The sequence below is a fragment of the Symphalangus syndactylus genome, chromosome 17 (genome assembly GCF_028878055.3).
Source record: "Symphalangus syndactylus isolate Jambi chromosome 17, NHGRI_mSymSyn1-v2.1_pri, whole genome shotgun sequence".
NCBI classification, from domain to species: Eukaryota; Metazoa; Chordata; class Mammalia; order Primates; family Hylobatidae; genus Symphalangus; species Symphalangus syndactylus.
The window spans coordinates 56,084,748-56,103,301 of NC_072439.2; the positions used below are offsets into that span (position 1 = coordinate 56,084,748).

The window sequence follows — 18,554 nt, forward strand, 5'->3', positions numbered from 1 at the left end:
GGATGCCGCATGAAGGTGTCAATGCCCTCCAGTGGATCCCAGGCTACACCCCTCCCACCTCAGCCCAGGCTTCATAGTGAACATTGATGTAGCTGGCTTCACTTCACCCCTTCTCCGCTCAAATATAAAATGACTGCTGATGTCGTGCCACATCCACTTCCTTCTCATTTCTGGGCACTTCCCTCTCCTCACCACCCACCATTCCGCTTGTGGGATGTCACTGCCCTTCTGTGCTCAACCCCTTCGTTTGCCTGTCCTACATTCAGCATAGCTTTCCTGAGTGCAAACTTGAAGCAATTTCTTGTCTTCTGTTAGTTCCTGCCCTACCCACACCTTTGGTCTCCTATGCTTCAGGCTTCTTCACATGCCCAACAGCCAGTGCTCTGAGAAAGGTGTCTAGGTCTATAACGTTATCAGCCTTAGGGGATCAAGTTAATATTTACAGTGCATATTTTACAAATATCCCTCACCTCTGTACTAAAAAAGTCTCTCCAAAATAGGATTGCCAGTTTTAACAAATAAAAATACGGGATGCTTAGTTCAATTTCAATTTCAGATAAACGACAAGGGATTTTTTTTAGCGTATATCCGATGCAATCATCTTTCATCTATATTTAATCTGCCAGTTCTATTTCCAAACCAGTTGAGCAGTTAAATTAAACGATCCTTCTAATCTCCATGTCTTTGGACTGAAAAACAAAGTTCTAATCCTCCTTTCAATGACTGTGGCCCATACACAGCAAAATGTCCCACCAATTTCAAAACTGGGCATTTTGAGTAGCCTTGGGTCAGTGCAGGAGGCATTTCAAAGCGGTTGCTAAGTGGCAGACCTCAACTCTGGAAAGCATTTTTCACATTCTATTAGTACTGCTGGGTGAGACGAGCTTGGTAGTCAGCCCAAATGTGTATGATTTAGAGAGCTTCACTTTGTTACCATTTTTTCTTCCAATTTAAAATCTATAGCAAAACCAGGTTCAAATAGCACATCTAAAAAGCTTTGTCTTTTGAGCCAAATGCCAGAATGTCTAGGTAAACACAGAACCAAGTAATCACAGGCTTCATTTATTTCAGCTATTATTCTCTGCTGGACTTTTGAGGTAGATAAGACTAGATTTCTTCCAAACAGATCTGGGTAGGAGAAAACTTGAAAGTACCGGCCAGTCTTAAGTATCCTCACGTGATTCCCGATATAAATTTACCTGGAAACTGGAGTGGACACAACAGATTTGTTTTTTAAATCTTGAGTTCTTTTGCAAACATTAAACTGGTTGTTCAAAAGGAACAGTGTAACACACCTTTGTTCAAATTACTTAACAAACTTCATGAAACAAGAGCTGTGATTCTATGTGCTGTCTTGTTAATCCAGAGAAAGAGCAGGATCCAGGAAAGGACACAAAAGAAGAGAAATAATCATCAAAAGAATAGTAATAGTGATAATAGCACCTCAACTCGATTTCCCCAGAAAGTACCAGAACCCTGCTTAGAGCATGTTGATGCATGATGATTTCACCATTAAGATAGCATTAAGAGCAGACTCTAAATTAAACATAACAAAATTAAATAATATCTGCATCTTTGTTCAATAAAGCATTCTCTTTTACTATCTTACATCTTCCAGGCATTCAGGGATGGGAACAAAGCAAAGAATTACAGAAATTAAGAGGTGGAAGGAATTTTACAGTTTTTTCATTGGTGCTCAGATTTTGCAAATAAATAATTAAAATGTCTGTTAATAGGAAATTTGCTAATGAATTATATAATATTAGGTGAAACCATATGAAATTCCTGATATTTGATTGCTTTTGACTTACAAAAATGGCAATTTTATTTGATCTACCTAATGCTCTACAGCTATTAAAAATATATGGCAGTTCTATAAGTACTGGCATTAAATGAATTGTATTTAAGGTAATTTGTAAGGAACAGAGGAGTGTTATAAGGTGCCAGTGTGTAGTATGTGTAGGGATATATGCTTACTAATGTCTACCATACATCTGAAAATTTATAAAATACAGCAAACTGTTAACAGTGGACGCCTCTAGCGGGCCAACTTGGAAACAAGAGACAAGAGTGACAGAGATTTTTTTACTTTTGTGCAGTCCCAATTTTTACTACATGCATGTATTAAATATTTTACAGCAAACACAAAACAAAAAACAAAGCAACAAGGAAATCACTGTTTAGAGAGGTAAAGCATCTGTACAAGCCATACAGTGAGCTCATACTAGAACATGTTGAACAAAGTGGCTGCTCAATTGCTTATCTCATTCCTACAATTCAAAGAACAAAAGCGAACAGCTCTTGGTGGCTGCCAGTTGTGGGAGCCACTCTCCACTCTGACCTCATGGTTTACCTGGGATCTTAATTACTCTAGTTAAACCGGGACCTTCCCCCTCAAAACATGGTGTCGCTAGAGGTTCAATGCATCATCTTTGAATCATTCTCACTGCTGTTGTGGGTGAACAGATTGGATGCTACAGGCAAGGGCTGGGAACAAGAAAGAAGCCCTTCTCCACTTGGTGAAGTCTTCTTGCCACTTCCCTTCCATCTGGCCATGGAGAGTCCTCGGAGTCATTTTCAACAAGTCCTAACCCTTTTCTCATTATGATCTTTATTCTTATCATGGAGTTAAAAATAACAAAATTTTATTTGAATTATTTGCTGTTCAAGAGGGGGGAAATAAATTAGAATTCAGTTTTTTGTGCACTTATCTGGCCAAGTCTCCCCTACTCTTTGTCTCCATCCCCATTTCCATGTCCTACTTTCCTCCAACCATTAGACTGGCCACATCCAAATTATTCTAATCTATACCAGTGCTTCCCAAACTGTGCTGGAGAGGAGGAACAACTTCACGTTGCAGCTCAAGAAACTGTGGTCTTAGAGATTAAATGACTTCTCTTCATTCCCACCGTTCAAAAGTGGTAAACACAAACTCAAACCCAGCTTCCTGATGTCTAGCCAAGTGTCTTCAGTCTTGAAACTAAAACTGTTTATTTCTCCCTTATCCTCCATCTACTGCCCTATTTTCTCCTTCATTTTATTGCCACAATTCTCACAGTTGCAGTTAAGTTCCTAGACTGTTTTCTACTTGCCTTCTCCATAAGCCCTGCCATTTGGGTTCAGTGCCCACCAAGATTGAAGATGCCAGTTGCAAGGGTACTAAGTGAGCAGCATCTTTAGTATTCAATGCTATCTAAGGTTAGTCTTTCCTGATACACCATGGTAAGGATTATGTGCCTATTTTCTTCATCACTGTACCTATAGGTAGCCTAGGGCCAGGTACCAACCAGGAGGTGCTGATCTGACTTTCCTTTCGGAAACTTCCTTTCTCAGGCTTTTGTGGCTTTCTTCATACTTGGATGACATCCCTTCCTCCACCTCTTTTTCCTTATAACTTTGGGCATTTTCACCAATTGATCAACCTGTCCATTACTGAAGCAATACTGGAGATAAAGAACCAGTTTGATGGTGGGGTGTTTGTATATTATTTATGGAAAATATAAATACATAATGGAATCACAAACAATATAACAATATAGTGTAATAATTATGAGCCAGGATGCACGGCTTCTTAACCTCTCTGTGCTACACTTAATTTTCTTGTGTATAAATGGATTATAGTAGTAGTTCCTACCTCACAAGGTAGTTGTGAGGATTAAATTATACAATACAGTTGAAGCACTTCAAAGAGGGTCTGTATACTGTAAGTGCTCACAAAATGTTAACATGTAAGATAACATATAAATCATTAATAAGTGTTGTAGAACGTCTCCTTTTCAGAACTCTTTCCCCAAAGAGATCTAGTCAATTTTCAAAACCCCTTTTTCGAGTATCCTCTCCAGATTTTTCTTTGTCATTTTGACTTACCACTCCATTGTCTCAGGAATCATGGGGATATTACCCTCTTCAGGACATTGAAGATTTGAGAAAGGGAGAACAGGAGCCTCATATAACAGCCAGCATCAACCAGCTGTGAGGCATGTGAGGGGTCTTTGTCCTCCTGACCCAGACAACCCCACAGCTGGCTGCCTGCTGCCACACTAGAAAACCTAGGTGAGACCTACTGAAGAACTGCCAAGCCAGCCCACAAAATGGTGAAAAAATAACAAATAATAGAAGTTGCTATTTTATGTCACTAAGTGTTGGGGTGGTTTGTTTCACAGCAAAACATACCTAAATATCACCATTAATCCAGCTGTGCAGAGTAGACATGACAACATTTTGGTGAATATTCAAAATCTAGGCATTACATATATACACAAATACGTTTTATATATTTACAAACAGTTTTACATATAGCTATTTGCACTTTGTAAAACTCAAAGTAGGATATTTTGCATAGTGTGTATTAAAACAGTTTTCTAAAAAAATTTAATTACATATTTTGAATTTTTGTATAATTATAATTTTGTATAATTATTTTTGGTGGTTGCATTGCACATCATGGTTTATTAGCCAGTCCCTTGCTGACACTTAGCCTGTTGCTAACTGTTGGCCACCATAACAAAAGGTTTGCTTAAGTTAATCAACATTTTGGTTAAGTATCATCTAATTGCTCTCCAGAAAGATGTACCAATTTACATTCTTACCATGAATGATTCAGAATTCTCTTTTGCCTGTGCTTTTACCAACAGCGGGTATTGCCTTTTTAAAAGACAATCTTGGCCGGGCACCGTGGCTCACACCTGTAATCCCAGCACTTCGGGAGGCCAAGGCGGGTGGATCATGAGGTTAGGAGTTCAAGACCAGCCTGGCCAAGATGGTGAAACCCCGTCTCTACTAAAAATATAAAAATTAGCCGAGTATGGTGGTGGGCGCCTGTAATCCCAGCTACTTGAGAGGCTGAGGCAGAGAACTGCTTGTACCCAGGAGGTGGAGGTTGCAGTGAGCCAGGATCACGCCACTGCACTCCAGCCTGGGGAACACAGTGAGCCTCCATCTAAAAAAAAAAAAAAAAAGACAATCTTTGCTAATCTAATAAGTGAAAAATTATCTCATTAATTCTTAAATTTCGTTTTTATTATTGAGATGGAGTATATTTTGATGCATAGTGGACACTCATGTCTTCTCCAAAATGCTTATTCTTACTCTGTTCATTTTACAACTTTTGTTATCTTATTCTTTTTTTTTTTTTTTTTTTTTTTGAGATGGAGTCTCGCTCTGTCACCCAGGCTGGAGTGCAGTGGCACAATCACGGCTCACTGCAACCTCCACCTCCTGGGTACAAGCAGTTTAACACTGTCATATATATTTATATATTTCAATATATAATATATATTTTTAATATACAATATATAAATATTTAAATATACATAACAATGTTAAATGGCTATACATACACAAACCTATTTATATTTTATATATATTTAAATATTTTTCTCTAATTTCCTTCTTAGAGAAGATTTCCCTCAAAATTTATGGGTTTATGTGGCTTTTCTTAATGCACAAAGGTTAAAATGTTTAAATTGTCAAATCTGTCAATGTTTTGTTTTTTATTTCTGACACTGGTGTCATTATATTCATTTTTTTAGAAGATGGCAAAGTTTAAATCTCTTCAAGGAGTATGTATTAGTCCATTTTCACACTGCTATAAAGATATTACCTGAGACTAGGTAATTTGTAAAGGAAAGAGGCTCAGTTGACTCACAGTTCCATATGGCTGGGGAAGCATTGGGAAACTTACGCTCATGGCAGAAGGTGAAGAGGAAGCAAGAACCTTCTTCATATGGTGGCAAGAGAGAGAAGCGCAAGCAGTGGAAATGCTAGACGCTTATAAAACCGTCAGATCTCGTGAGAACTCACTCACTATCATGAGAACAGCATGGAGGAAACTGCCCTCATGACCCATGATCCAATCACCTCCCTCCATGAACACATGGGGATTACAATTTGAGATGAGATTTGGATGGGGACACAGAGCCAAACTGCCAAATCATATCAGAGTAGTTAGTTGTCATTCAGGTAAAATCTCAATCCCTCAGTCTTTGTGGCATACCACATTCTATTCTCACCATATTCAGCCAAATTAATATCCCACAACTTCTAAAAGCAAACTAGGTTTTGGTGAGCTTAATTTCTTGAATGTTTTGATGCATGGGCTCTGGAATATTGTAAAGAAAAAGTTTAGGATTCTGACTCAACCAATTATCAACAGTATGAGAAGAGCTTTTTGGGCTTCAACTTCATATTTAAGCGGGCTCAGAACTAATGTGAGATTATGTGTAACAAACAACAAAGCTTAACATACAGTTGGCACTTAATGAATATCAGTTCTCCAGCCATCCCTCCATGTTTTTGCTTATCCTGGGAAATCTTTCTGTGACATCACTGTCTGCTTCTCCACCTTGCAATACTTTACCTACCCTTCTGGGCCAGTTTTATCCAGACTCCTTCACAAAGGTTTACATAGAACAGAAAGCTTACTATGCATCTTACACAGTTTGGGTGTCTTATGTTACTATTTTAATATTTCAGTCATGTTTCATGAGCCAAACTGTAAGGTTCAGGAACGTCTGTCCTAATGCTTGGCACTTGAATGCACCCAATAAATAGTTGTTGAATGTATAAATAAACAAAAGGTACATGGGATGGGATATATTGGAAAATTGGACATATATTCTAATAAGACTAACAATTTGCGTTTAAAAATTAGGCTAATTATTGTGTTTGGGACACAAAATTTGTGACCAATGTGAATTTGTTTAGTAAATGTAGCCATACATATCTTGCATTATACCACTGAATATTCTAATAGTTCAGTATACCACTGGAATATACCAGAGGAAAATATCATTACAAATAGTTTGACATACTGTATTTCTTCAATTTTAAGAATAATTTGGTACCACATTTTAATTTCTCTGAAACTGGGATGTGTCTTTCTATCAAATAAACATCCAGTGGCCAGGTGACAGTAATGATATAGTTGGCATTGCCTATTTTTGAACATGGGCATAAATGAATTGTTATCATTTCTACTAAATTCTATGAAATTTAGTCCTATTGTGTCAAAGCCATATGCCAAGAAACACAGTTGAAGGCAGGAGAAATTACCAGATATGACAGATTAGGTGAAAGAAATTCTAAAGCAAAGAGAGGTTGATATAACCAGTTCATGTATCATGCAGGACTATGGTTAAGGCATGAAACTACAATTTATGAGAAACTTTCTCCTGGCCATTAATAGAGAAGCTGCATAGCTTGTAGTGACATACAATTCAGTTGAACAAGAAAACTATGTGTTTAGTCAAATGGGATAGTGCCAGCATCACATTTGCAGAATGAGTGTCATTGTCTAGGAAGCAAATCCCAGAAACAAGACTGGAACATCCTTTTAAGAAACGGTGCACTATCAACGATATTGTGTGGAAAAACACACATATGAATGCTTTTCATGAAAAGGTATTCAGAAGAATCAGGCTCAATGTTCGGGATTCAGTAAATTCATTTTGCTTATATTTTCCTTTCCTACATATACACAGTACTAAACAAATCTATGCATAAGTGTCTAAAAGCACTAAGTATAAAGTAAAAATTCAATATGACATAACATATTGTCATAGTTTTATTAGCAGGTCTTTTCCTTTCTTTTGAGTGGAACATATAATTGAAGATATCTTAGATTTGGATAGATAACAATAAATTGAATAGGCACTAGGTCTGTGAGTTTGTAAACTTCCCTCAGTGAAGGACCAGAGCTTGGTGTTGTGTTGTTGTTTTGGTAGGTATTTTGTTGTTTGTAGGAAATGAGGTAAGAAGATCCTATGAAGTCGTCACAAATATCGGTTACACTTGTTTGTAGAAGCAACATAATTTCAAGAAAAGCCACCTTCTCACATCACCTTTTACAGCTTCTTAGTATAAGTCACAGGTTGCGTTTTGAATTAGGTGAATACTCCATTTGTCATTAGGTAACCACTTTTGAAATTAATTTATTATATTTTTCCAATATAACAGCAATACATGTTGGTATAGAAAATACCTTATATTAAAAAAAAATGTCTATGTATCTACGCGTGAGTATGTAATCAGCCATATGTCTTCCACCCAATTTTGAAAATTTCTTTCTTAAAAATTTTCTTAGGCCAGGAGCGGTGGCTCACACCTGCAATTCCCAGCACTTTGGGAGGCCAAGGTGGGTGGCTCACCTGAGATTGGGAGTTCAAGACCAGCCTGACCAACATGGAGAAACCCTGTCTCTACTAAAAATACAAAATTAGCCGGGCGTGGTGGTACATGCCTGTAATCCCAGCTACTCGGGAGGCTGAGGCAGGAGAATTGCTTGAACCCTAGAGGCATAGGTTGCAGTGAGCCGAGATCGCGTCATTGTACTCCAGCCTGGGCAACAAGAGCAAAATTCCGTCAAAAAAAAAAAAAAAAGTTTCTTATACACTTTTGGATGCCGTTTCTTTTTTTCTTTGTTTATGAAAATGTCTCAGATCAAAGTAATATATCTTCATTGTACAGTATATTTCGTTAAGTACAGAAAAATATAAAGCAGCATGAAACATACTATCCTTCATCTCACCACCCAGAGATCACATCTTAATATTTTTGGCCATTGCATTCAATCTAGGGCAAAAACAAGGAGCATAACTTGCACACAGTGGATGCTCACTGCATCCCTGCTGAATGCATGAATGCTGAAAGAGAAATTGGAGAAGGGCCCATTTGTCTTGCTAATAGAATCAATTATACAGCTCTTATGGTCTAAAATTATTTGTCTTCTCAAGTTTGCCTCATTATTGTTACACAGCAGGAGCCTGGCCAAGACACAGCCATCTTTCTACTATTTGGCAACCAAGCACTTTGGAAGGAATGGTCACTGTTTTCACTTCATTCCTGTCATTCACTCTCTCACTCATTAAATATTAAGTGCCCACCATGTGCCGAAATACGGAGAAGAAAAAAACATGACCCCTGCCCTCATGCAAATTACCGTGTAAAGACAAAACAGACAATAAACATAAACACATAAATATATATATACACAAAATTTGATAAGTGCAGAAATAGAACAGAACAAGTGGCTGGGAAAATAAACGGGGCAATGGTATAATTAAGGAGGGGACAGGGAAGGCCTTTCTGATGCAGTGACAAGTCAGGTCAAGAATGAACGAAAGGGAAGGTTCTGAGGCTGTCAAACTTTGAGTGTGGCCAAAAAAATAATGGAGAAAGTGATGGAGGAAAGACTAGGCTGAAGAAGTAGGGCAGTAGTGCAGTGTCTTGTAAGCCATGGTAAGGATTTTAAGTTTTATTCTATGTACTGTTGGAAACCAATACTTTTTTTGTAGTGTAAATTGAACTTATTTTTCATAGATAGGTTTCAAGATGCAAAGCACACAAGGACCAAAAATAATTATATGAAAACTCTCCCTCCCTCCGGTTTCCTAGCCACCCAGTTTCCCTTTTCAGAGCTGCCAGTCTTTCCTACGGAAAGACTCTAGGCACAAACAAGCCCATCTATGTGTTTATATTATAATGCATTTTCAGCAGTGGAACGAGCCCATCTGATTAAGACCACCTGAATGCTGAGAGGGCATGACTCTGCGTTAGAACTCTGCGCTACTGCCCACGCATCTCACAAAGTCTACTCCGCCGCCCGTTCTCGATTTCAACACACCTCCAGGATTCAGGGCTTCCAAAAACTGCAATTCAGCAGGGCTCCCTTGCTTGTTCTCACGTTGTGCCCCCCGGCAACGACCCCGGGCGCCTACACTCCCGTGCCGCCTCAGCTACCAGTCCGCAACTTCTAACCCCAAACGCTGGAGCTCAGAACCCAGCTCAGGTGCGCCCGTCTGTTTCCCAGGGAGACTGGGGCTGATTGTAGGCACGTGGGGGCGGGAAGACAGCTTCTTGCTTCTGGCTGCGATGGAGGCGGATCTGGGCGGGGCCGAAACGGGGGCGGGGCCAAGTGTGGGGGCGGGCCGGCGCCGGCGCCGCGGTCGGCTGCAGCGCTCTCCTAAGCTCTAGCGGCTGCGCTTCGGTCCCGGACCCGGGCCACCCACGGGGCAGTGGGTGCTCCTTGGCCCCGGACATTGCAAGCCCCAGAAGGTAAATTTGTCTGGGAGCCGCGCACCTGGAGCGCGAGGGTACCCACGATGAGGGCGGGCGGCCGGTTGGCGACAGAAGGGAGCGTCCCGCGGCGAGTTTCCTAAGAAAGCTGAACTCGTCCCAAGTTTCTTGTGCCTCGGCTTGCACTCAGTGAATTGGTGGCGGGCTCGTTTGGTGCGGGTGGTCTTTTGGCGTGGGAGGGACGCGGAGGTGATTGGATTAATCCGCCTGGGCGGCAGCCCAGATTTCTGCCGGGGACCGCGCACCGCAATGGTGCAGTTTTTGCCCGAGAAAGGGCGGGTAAGTGCGGTACAGTCGTGTCCTGCGCAGCAGCAGGGGGACCGCCGGACTCGGAGCACGCGAGTCGGCCAGGCGTCCCCGGTTGTCTGGAGGCACAGTTTCCTAACTAATTTCCTCTTTAGGCAAGACTAACTCGGTGTTGCTCCTCCCAGGGCTGACTTCGAGGCCCGGCTATGGACGGCGAGAGCGAGGTGGATTTTTCTAGCAACAGCATAACCCCTTTGTGGCGGAGGCGGTCGATTCCTCAGCCCCAGCTGCTGGTGCGGAGCAAGCCGAGGCCCCAGTCCTACCAGAGCCCCAACGGGTTGCTAATTACGGATTTCCCGGTGGAGGACCGAGGGACGCTCCCCGCAGCGCAGATTCCTGCCCAGGTGCCCACCGCCTCGGACAGCAGGACGGTACATAGGAGCCCCCTGCTTCGGGGCGCCCAGCGGAGAGCTGTGGCCAATGGTGGGACGGCATCCCCGGAGTACAAGGCTGCCTCTCCTCGACTTCGACGGCCCAAGTCACCCAAGCTCCCCAAAGCGGTGCCGGGCGGCTCCCCGAAATCCCCAGCAAATGGGGCGGTGACCTTGCCTGCGCCGCCGCCGCCGGTTCTGCGCCCCCCGCGGACTCCTAACGCGCCCGCCCCCTGCACCCCGGAGGAGGACCCGACTGGGTTGACTGCCAGCCCAGTGCCTTCGCTCACTGCAAATGGCCTTGCCGCTAATAACGACTCTCCTGGGTCGGGTTCGCAGTCCGGCCAGAAGGCAAAGGATCCCGAACGGGGGCTCCCTCCTGGGCCCCAGAAAAGTTCTTTGGAACAAAAACTCCCCCTCCAAAGGCTGCCCTCCCAGGAAAACGAGCTCCTCGAGAATCCTTCCGTGGTTTTGAGTACAAACAGCCCCGCCGCCCTCAAAGTGGGGAAGCAGCAGATCATTCCGAAGAATCTGGCCTCGGAAATTAAAATAAGTAAATCCAACAATCAGAATGTGGAGCCCCACAAGAGACTCCTCAAGGTGCGCAGCATGGTGGAGGGCCTAGGAGGACCCCTGGGTCACTCAGGGGAGGAGAGTGAGGTCGATAACGACGTGGATAGCCCAGGGTCTTTGCGGAGAGGCTTGCGGTCCACGTCTTATCGCAGGGCGGTAGTCAGTGGCTTTGATTTTGACAGTCCTACCAGCTCGAAGAAGAAGAACAGAATGTCCCAGCCTGTTCTGAAAGCAGTGATGGAAGACAAGGAGAAGTTTTCCAGTCTGGGAAGGATAAAGGTAAAAGTGGGCAGGAGTGTGGCACGCCATTCACTAAGCCAAAAGTAAATGTGTTGGGAGTGGGGAGGAGAAGCATAGAGGAAACCCGAAGAAGTCGTCCCTTTTAATTCTGTGTTTTGCTCTTGATTGCTAGTGTACATCCAGCTCTTGGCCGCTTTGATGCTGGCAGGCACAGCCGAGTTTAGTGCAACTTTGTGGGAAGAATTGAAATTCATCACTTTTAAATTTCTAAGCTCAGGCAGAATTGGGGGGACAAAAGTGAAATATGGCAGATTGTTGGCTGAGTGAGTCTTTACCACTTTTAAAAGAGATAGCTGAAAGGGGGAGGAGCATGCTCAGAGCCGCACTCTGCAGTCAAGTTGTCTGGAGTTTGCTTAGAGGTTTCAGTCAATGGTAGCTGTTATCACAGCTGATTCAGAAAAATACTGATTCCTGTTTGAGCCTGTTGATTATTTTTTGCTTTTACTTACTGAATTGTTTTTTGAGTGGTTACTACACACTTGATGTCATTCAGGTAGAATGTGAATTTGAAAATCAATTGCCAGGATCACAAAAGACATAAATATTTTATCATCTTTTTTGTTGCTTGTTTTTGTCACCGTGGCCTTTGGTTGTGTTTTATTCCCGTTGTATGCCCATTCATCCTTGAGTGCATTTAACAATTGGCAGCTGAAAACTTACGGCTGGGTGACACACTGTGTGGTATTGTTCCCCTATATTGTCCCATTAGCTCCACTTATTAAAATATTGCCAAATATGACATAAAGAAACAGGGAAAACTGAAGAGGGATATTTTGGAGTGTGTGCTGCCTTCCACAGAAACAAGACAGATCTCAGCAATAGGGCAGAGATTCTTTTTGGCAGCCACATTTTTTCTTGGTTAATCAGAGCACTGAAACCAGTCTATATAAATGTCACATATGCAAAACACAAGCAAGCCTGTTTTATTTTAGAGCCCGTGGTCTTAAAGAAAATAAATTACATAACTAACATTTTATGTGTTTTTTCCAACTCTGCAAGTATAGCAAAGTTCAATTTACCAGTGATGGTGAATCACGAGTAGTAAAATGAGCTGACCTGCTAGTTATTTGAGGATTCTCAATCTGTTTTGACAGGGTGTGGGGGATCTTTTACGTTTTATTTCATTGTTTCAGTGAATTGTAGTGATCAAATGAGTGAACTCCTCCAGGGCTCAGCTTCTGTGTGCTCTTGGAAATCTGATTAATGTAATGACCAAAAAAAAAGTATTTTTACTTAAAATAGCTGTATTTTCAATTTGGCTCATTCATACATAGTTTGCTTTTCCTTTTTTTTTTTTTTTTTTTTTTACTTTTTTTGTCTCTTAGAAAAAAATGCTGAAAGGACAAGGAACATTTGATGGGGAAGGTAAGCATTTAATTTTCCAAACTTTCATTGCTGTTTCAATGTGGAATACCAATTATAAGTTGAAATCCAACTGCAGTAACAAAAATGCTTACGATGAGAAATATGTCCAACTTCTTCTCAAATTATACAGTCCAAAGCTTCTCACTAAGCTAAATTTTTACCTAGTAATACTAATGGTGAATATAGTTAATGGCATTTTTTATAGGCTGATAACTTTTTCAGTCAATGTCCTGGGATTTTTAATTCTTCTCTACCTTGGCTCCGTCCCCATGTTCCTCAGGAAACAGAGAAAGGGTAAGAGCAAGCTGTAGCTTTTTAGTTAAAAATTCTGATTTTGGCATTTAGATCTGAAGTCATATTTCTTTAGGTCGCATTTCCTTTGACTTAGTATTCTGCCCATATTTCCACATTTTATTATCATTTCTGACTTCCTGTTTCCTTATTAAGTTTCAGCTTTGGGAGAAATCTAACTCTCCTGGCTGACAAAAACATATTCTTAAGACTTTTCAACCCACGTAGTATTTTTATGAAGGATCTCAAAAACAAAAGCAGCTTCAACCAGGTGTTCAAACCCTAATCAGATTAATGGACTTTCTGTAAATAGATGGGTCAAGTGTCAGCCAACTGGAAGAGCATGAAGGGAGCAGTCCCAGATGTAGCACTTGTTGGGCTGGAGGGTCATGGTGGTAGTGAGGGTAGTTAACTTTTTGTTATGTTTTGAAGTGTGAAGATTTTCCAACCTTCAAAGAATAATGAAGAAGGGAATGCCCCTCTGTAAGTCAAGCAAATGTACAACCACCCAGAGTTATAAAATATGTAGCCTTAGGTGATTGTCAAGTAATTCCCTATATAATTTTTGTAAAGATGAGTTTCCCATTGGAACATTTATAAATGACTTATCTATAAAAATTCATTCACCGCACCAATCTTAGGAAATCCAGATACAGTATTTAGCTGGTTGGAATAAGTTCATCTCCCTAATTTTGTAATTGAGGAAACTGGAAGATCTGAGAGGTTTGGTAACCTGTCTACTGTCACATCTAGTTACACAGCCAGTAGTAGGACACAGATCTAGTTCTTAGTCCAGTTTGCTGCTGCTTATAGCACTCTGACTATGAAGTGAACAGCATCTACCTAATATTTACCTAAGGAGATGCTTTACATTCCCTGGAATTTGGTATTTACTATGTGACCTTTGCCTAAGAGATATTAAAATTTTTAGATTTTTTTTTAAAGTCAGAGAGTAGACTTCATTATAACTAGTTTTACATTATTTCTTTTATAAGGAGCTGTTTCTGTGTATCCTCTCATTTCTTCTCAAATATAATGACCTAGAAATTTTTTTCACACATATATATGTACACGAGGAATGCAGGATTCTTACAGTTAATTATTAACAAGAATGTAACTAAGGAAGCAGTGTGTCCAAATGGTGAGAATCTGTGATATTAGAGCCAGGCAGACCTGGGTTCCTGTGTTGCTGCTCCTGTTCATCAGTTAAGTGATACTGAGAAAAACCCTTAATATCACAGGGACCTCACTGAGCCACCTCATGTATGAAATGAGGTTAATAATACTGTTGTCTAAGTTGTTGTGAAAATGAGAAATCTGTCAACAATGTTATGCATATATACTTTGTGCCAACTACTTAGTACTTTGAAGACTAGGGGAGACTCAGCCTTTACCCTCATAATCTACTTTACATAGCATGACAATCAGAGACCAGTAAAATCTTCAATAGACTCCAGTGTTACTTTAGTCATAGTGCATACAGAATAATCTATAGTTGATGAGAAAAGGGGCAGATGCATGCTTGTTTTGGTAGATGGGAAAGGCAGTTCAAACTCAAAATGCCCCAAACCAAACTCATAATCTTCCCCACTAAACCTGAATCTCTTCTGGTGTTCCCATCTCCTACTTTCTGGTTGTGAGGCCTGCAGACCTAGGAAACATCCTTAATGCCTCCCTCTCTCTGCCCCCATATCCAGTCTTTCACCAGTCTGTTATATAGCTCAAATCTCCATCATCTTTCGTTGACTACCCCAATAGCTTCTTAGTCTCCTAGGTAGTCAGTGTTTTGCTGTCTAACCTAAGCAAGTCTTTCCTTTTCATGGAATCCCATTGTGTTCAGGAAAGAAATGCTATCATGACAGTGTGAAAGAAACTCAATCCTTTTGTACTCAGGGCGAAATCAGTTTTTACCATTGCCTACAAATATTTCCTTAATTTGGACTGTCTGGCTCATCTCTCTAAACTCACCTTGTACGCTGTGGCCACTAGACATACCCAAGCTTTTGCCACATTGACTTTCCCTAGTTCTTTTAAGATACAGCCATGCATCACTCAATGATGAGGATACATTCTGAGAAATACACCCTTGGGCAATTTTGTTGTTGTGCAAATATCGTAGAGTGTACTTAAACCAGATGGTATAGCCTAGGATATATGGTAGAGCCTAACCTGTACAGCATGTTACTGTACTGAATACTGTAGGAAGTTGTAACACAATGATATTTGTGTATCTAAGCACAGGAAAAGTACAGTAGAAATACAATATAAAAAATTAAAAATGGTACTCTTCTATAGGGCTCTTACCATGAATGGAGCTTGCAGTACTGAAAGTTGCTCTGGGTGAGTCAGTGAATGAGTAGTGAGTGAATGGGAAGGCCTAGAACATTACTGTACACTATTGTAGACTTCATAAATACTGTACACTGAAGCTACATTAAATTTTTTAAAAAACTTTTTTCTTCAATAATAAATTAACTTTAGCTTACTGTAACTTATTTGTAAAACTTAAAAATTTTTGAAACTTTTAAACTGGTTTTAACGCAGCTTAAAACACAAACACACTGTACAGCTATACAGAAATGTTTTATTTCTTCACATACCTATTCCATAAGCTTTTTCCTTTTGTAAAAAATTTTCATTTTTACTTTTTAAATTCTTTTGTTGAAACTAAACACATGCATTAGCCTAGGCCTGCACAAGGTCAGAATCATCAATATCACTGTCCTCCATCTCAATGTCTTGTCCCACAAGAAGGTCTTCAGGGACAGTAACATACATGGGGCTGTTATCATCCATGATAACAGTGTCTTCTTCTGGAATACGTCCTGAAGGACCTGCCTGAGGCTGTTTCACAGTTAACTTTTTTTTTTTTTTTTTTTGGTAAGTAGGAGTGCACTCTAAAATAATGATAAAAAGTATGGTATAGTAAATACATAAACCAGTAACTTAGTTTATTATCATTATCAAGTATGAACTGTACATAATTGTGTGTGCTATATTTTATATTTTTGGCAATGCAATTGGTTTGTTTACACCAGCATTAACATAGACATGTGAGTAATGTGGTACACTACAACATTAAGATGGCTAGGTGATAGGAATTTTTTAGCTCCTTTATAACATATGGGACCACCGTTGTAGATGTGGTTTGTCATTGATCAAAACAATATTATGCAATGCATGACTATTATGTTTCCTCTTATGTTCGCATTATAGCTTTTGTGTATGCTTTTCCTATAGCTCTGTAGCTTCTCAGCTTTCAGACCTTAGACTTTCCTCATTGACCAAATACCTGACTGCCAGACTAGATCACACCCTACTGACAGTCTGTTTGCACCTGTATATAAATCCTTCAGTTTGTAGGTATGTATTTGTGTAAGATCATTATGTCCTCAAACCTATAGTGAGTTGCCATCACATTTTGAGTAAAAGTCGAAGTCTTTTAATGGCCGAGGCAAGACCCTACATGATCAGCCCTCTGGTCACCCTCAACTCCCATCTTCTTCTTCTTCTTCTTTTTTTTTTTTTTTTTTTTGAGACAGATTCCAGTCTGGAGTGCGGTGGCATGATCTCGGCTTACTGCAACCTCTGCCTCCCGGGTTCAAGCAATTCTCCTGCCTCAGCCTCCCGGGTAGCTGGGACCACAGGGGCGCACCACCACACTTGGCTAATTTGTTGTATTTTTGATAGAGGCGGGGGGGTCTCACTGTGTTGCCCAGGCTGGTCTTGAACTCCTGACCTCAAGTGATCTGCCCACCTCAGCCTCCCAAAGTGCTGAGATTACAAGTGTGAGCCACCATGCCCGGCCTCAACTCCCATCTTCTGTACTTTCCCCCCATTTTCTTGGTACTCCAGCCATGCAGTCCTCCTTGCTGCTCTTGGTATATACAGACTTACCAAGTAGACTCATGCCCCAGGGCTTTGCACTTGCTGTGCCCCCGATGAGATGCTGTTTGGACACCAGTTCTTCATCAGAGTCAACATCAAGGGCCTTTTCTTTGTAGTTTTGATACAGGTGGCTCACTTTCTCACCTCTTCTGTGTCTTTACTTAATTGTCACTCCAGTGAGGCCTTCCTAAACTACCCTACTTAACATCTATGTACCCTCCTCCCAGCACTTTCTACCCCCCTTCCCTTTTTCATGTTTCTTCATGACACTTATCAGCATCAAAATACTCTCAAAGTTACTTGCTTATTTATTGCAGTTCTCTCATGCTTTAGTATCAGCTCCTGAATATTGAGATTTTTATTTTGTGTCCATTACTGTATTTCATGTGCTAAGCTGTTGCTGGTTCCTAATAGGTGTTTTCTAAGTAACAGTTGAATGAATAAATGCATGAGTGAATTTGACAGTTTTTCTTATTAGACTGTTAGCTCTTGAGAGGTGGATGAGGACATGAGAGCTCATGAGGCATCAGAGGTGTCTTTCTTTTGTTTTCCATTTTACTCTCAGCCCTTGGCACGTCATAGATACACAATAGATGTTTATTAAATAGATAAATGGTGATGGACCTTAAATAAAAGATAGGATGTAGTTTAACCTAAATTACAGTGATTTAACAGGCCTGACTGTCCTTCATGAGTAGTGGACAGAGACATGGAAACTTTGCTTCCGTTGGCATTCTCTGTATGGGCTCCTCCCCTTCCCCTGCAGTTGAGTTTGAGATAGAGCTGTGTGAATGAGAAAATCACTTTTCTGTAATTATTCTTCAGGGACTAAATCTGTTTGTCTCTCTGTTGTTTATAAAATTGGAGGCCAAACATTGGGTACATATGATGTTTATTTAGAACAAGTAACATAATGATTGAGAACAATTAGTGACACATAGGCCTTGTTTTCTTGCAGAAAATGCTGTCCTGTATCAAAACTACAAGGAAAAGGCCCTTGACATTGATTCTGATGAAGAGTCAGAGCCCAAAGAACAGAAGTCAGATGAAAAAATTGTGATTCACCATAAGCCATTGAGATCCACATGGAGCCAGCTCTCTGTGGTGAGTGTTTACCTTCTATTCTATCTGTGGTAGGAAAAAAACAAGTTTTGGAAATTATGTGTGGATTTGGCTTTTGTTCTTTTCTGCCAGTGATCCTGTAACTAAGGAGAAAGACTCTTTTTAGATTGTGAAATGTCTCTCAGAACTCTGCCGGCACTAATGAGAACATGAACTTTGACACTTCTGATCAGGAAAATTAGGTTTGATAAAATAAAGTGCTATGAGATTGATGTACTGTGACCTCTGGAAACTCTTTCTACGAGGTCTTTTTGTTAAATATAA

The 18,554-nt window shown here is 40.7% G+C and overlaps 1 protein-coding gene and 1 long non-coding RNA gene across 3 annotated transcripts in view; one reads left to right on the top strand and one right to left on the bottom strand.

The window, feature by feature from the left end:
- Positions 1–9,838, bottom strand: part of LOC134732894 (uncharacterized) — a 99,183-nt gene extending 89,345 nt beyond the window's left edge. The window contains exon 1 of the long non-coding RNA XR_010116460.1: positions 9,623–9,838. This is a non-coding gene — a long non-coding RNA (uncharacterized lncRNA). The remainder of the gene's footprint in view (positions 1–9,622) is intronic.
- An 86-nt stretch (positions 9,839–9,924) lies between these two features.
- The window catches only part of ARHGEF26 (Rho guanine nucleotide exchange factor 26), a 142,003-nt gene continuing 133,373 nt past the window's right edge, over positions 9,925–18,554 (top strand). Inside the window, exons 1-4 of one of the 2 annotated variants that reach the window (XM_063620266.1) lie at positions 9,925–10,053; positions 10,506–11,603; positions 12,950–12,989; positions 18,127–18,272. In XM_063620266.1, coding sequence (XP_063476336.1) covers positions 10,527–11,603; positions 12,950–12,989; positions 18,127–18,272 — 1,263 coding nt within the window. In that variant the 5' untranslated portion in view covers positions 9,925–10,053; positions 10,506–10,526. Of the gene's footprint in view, positions 10,054–10,135; positions 10,354–10,505; positions 11,604–12,949; positions 12,990–18,126; positions 18,273–18,554 lie in introns of those variants that run through there. The other variant, XM_063620265.1, reaches the window with a different exon arrangement.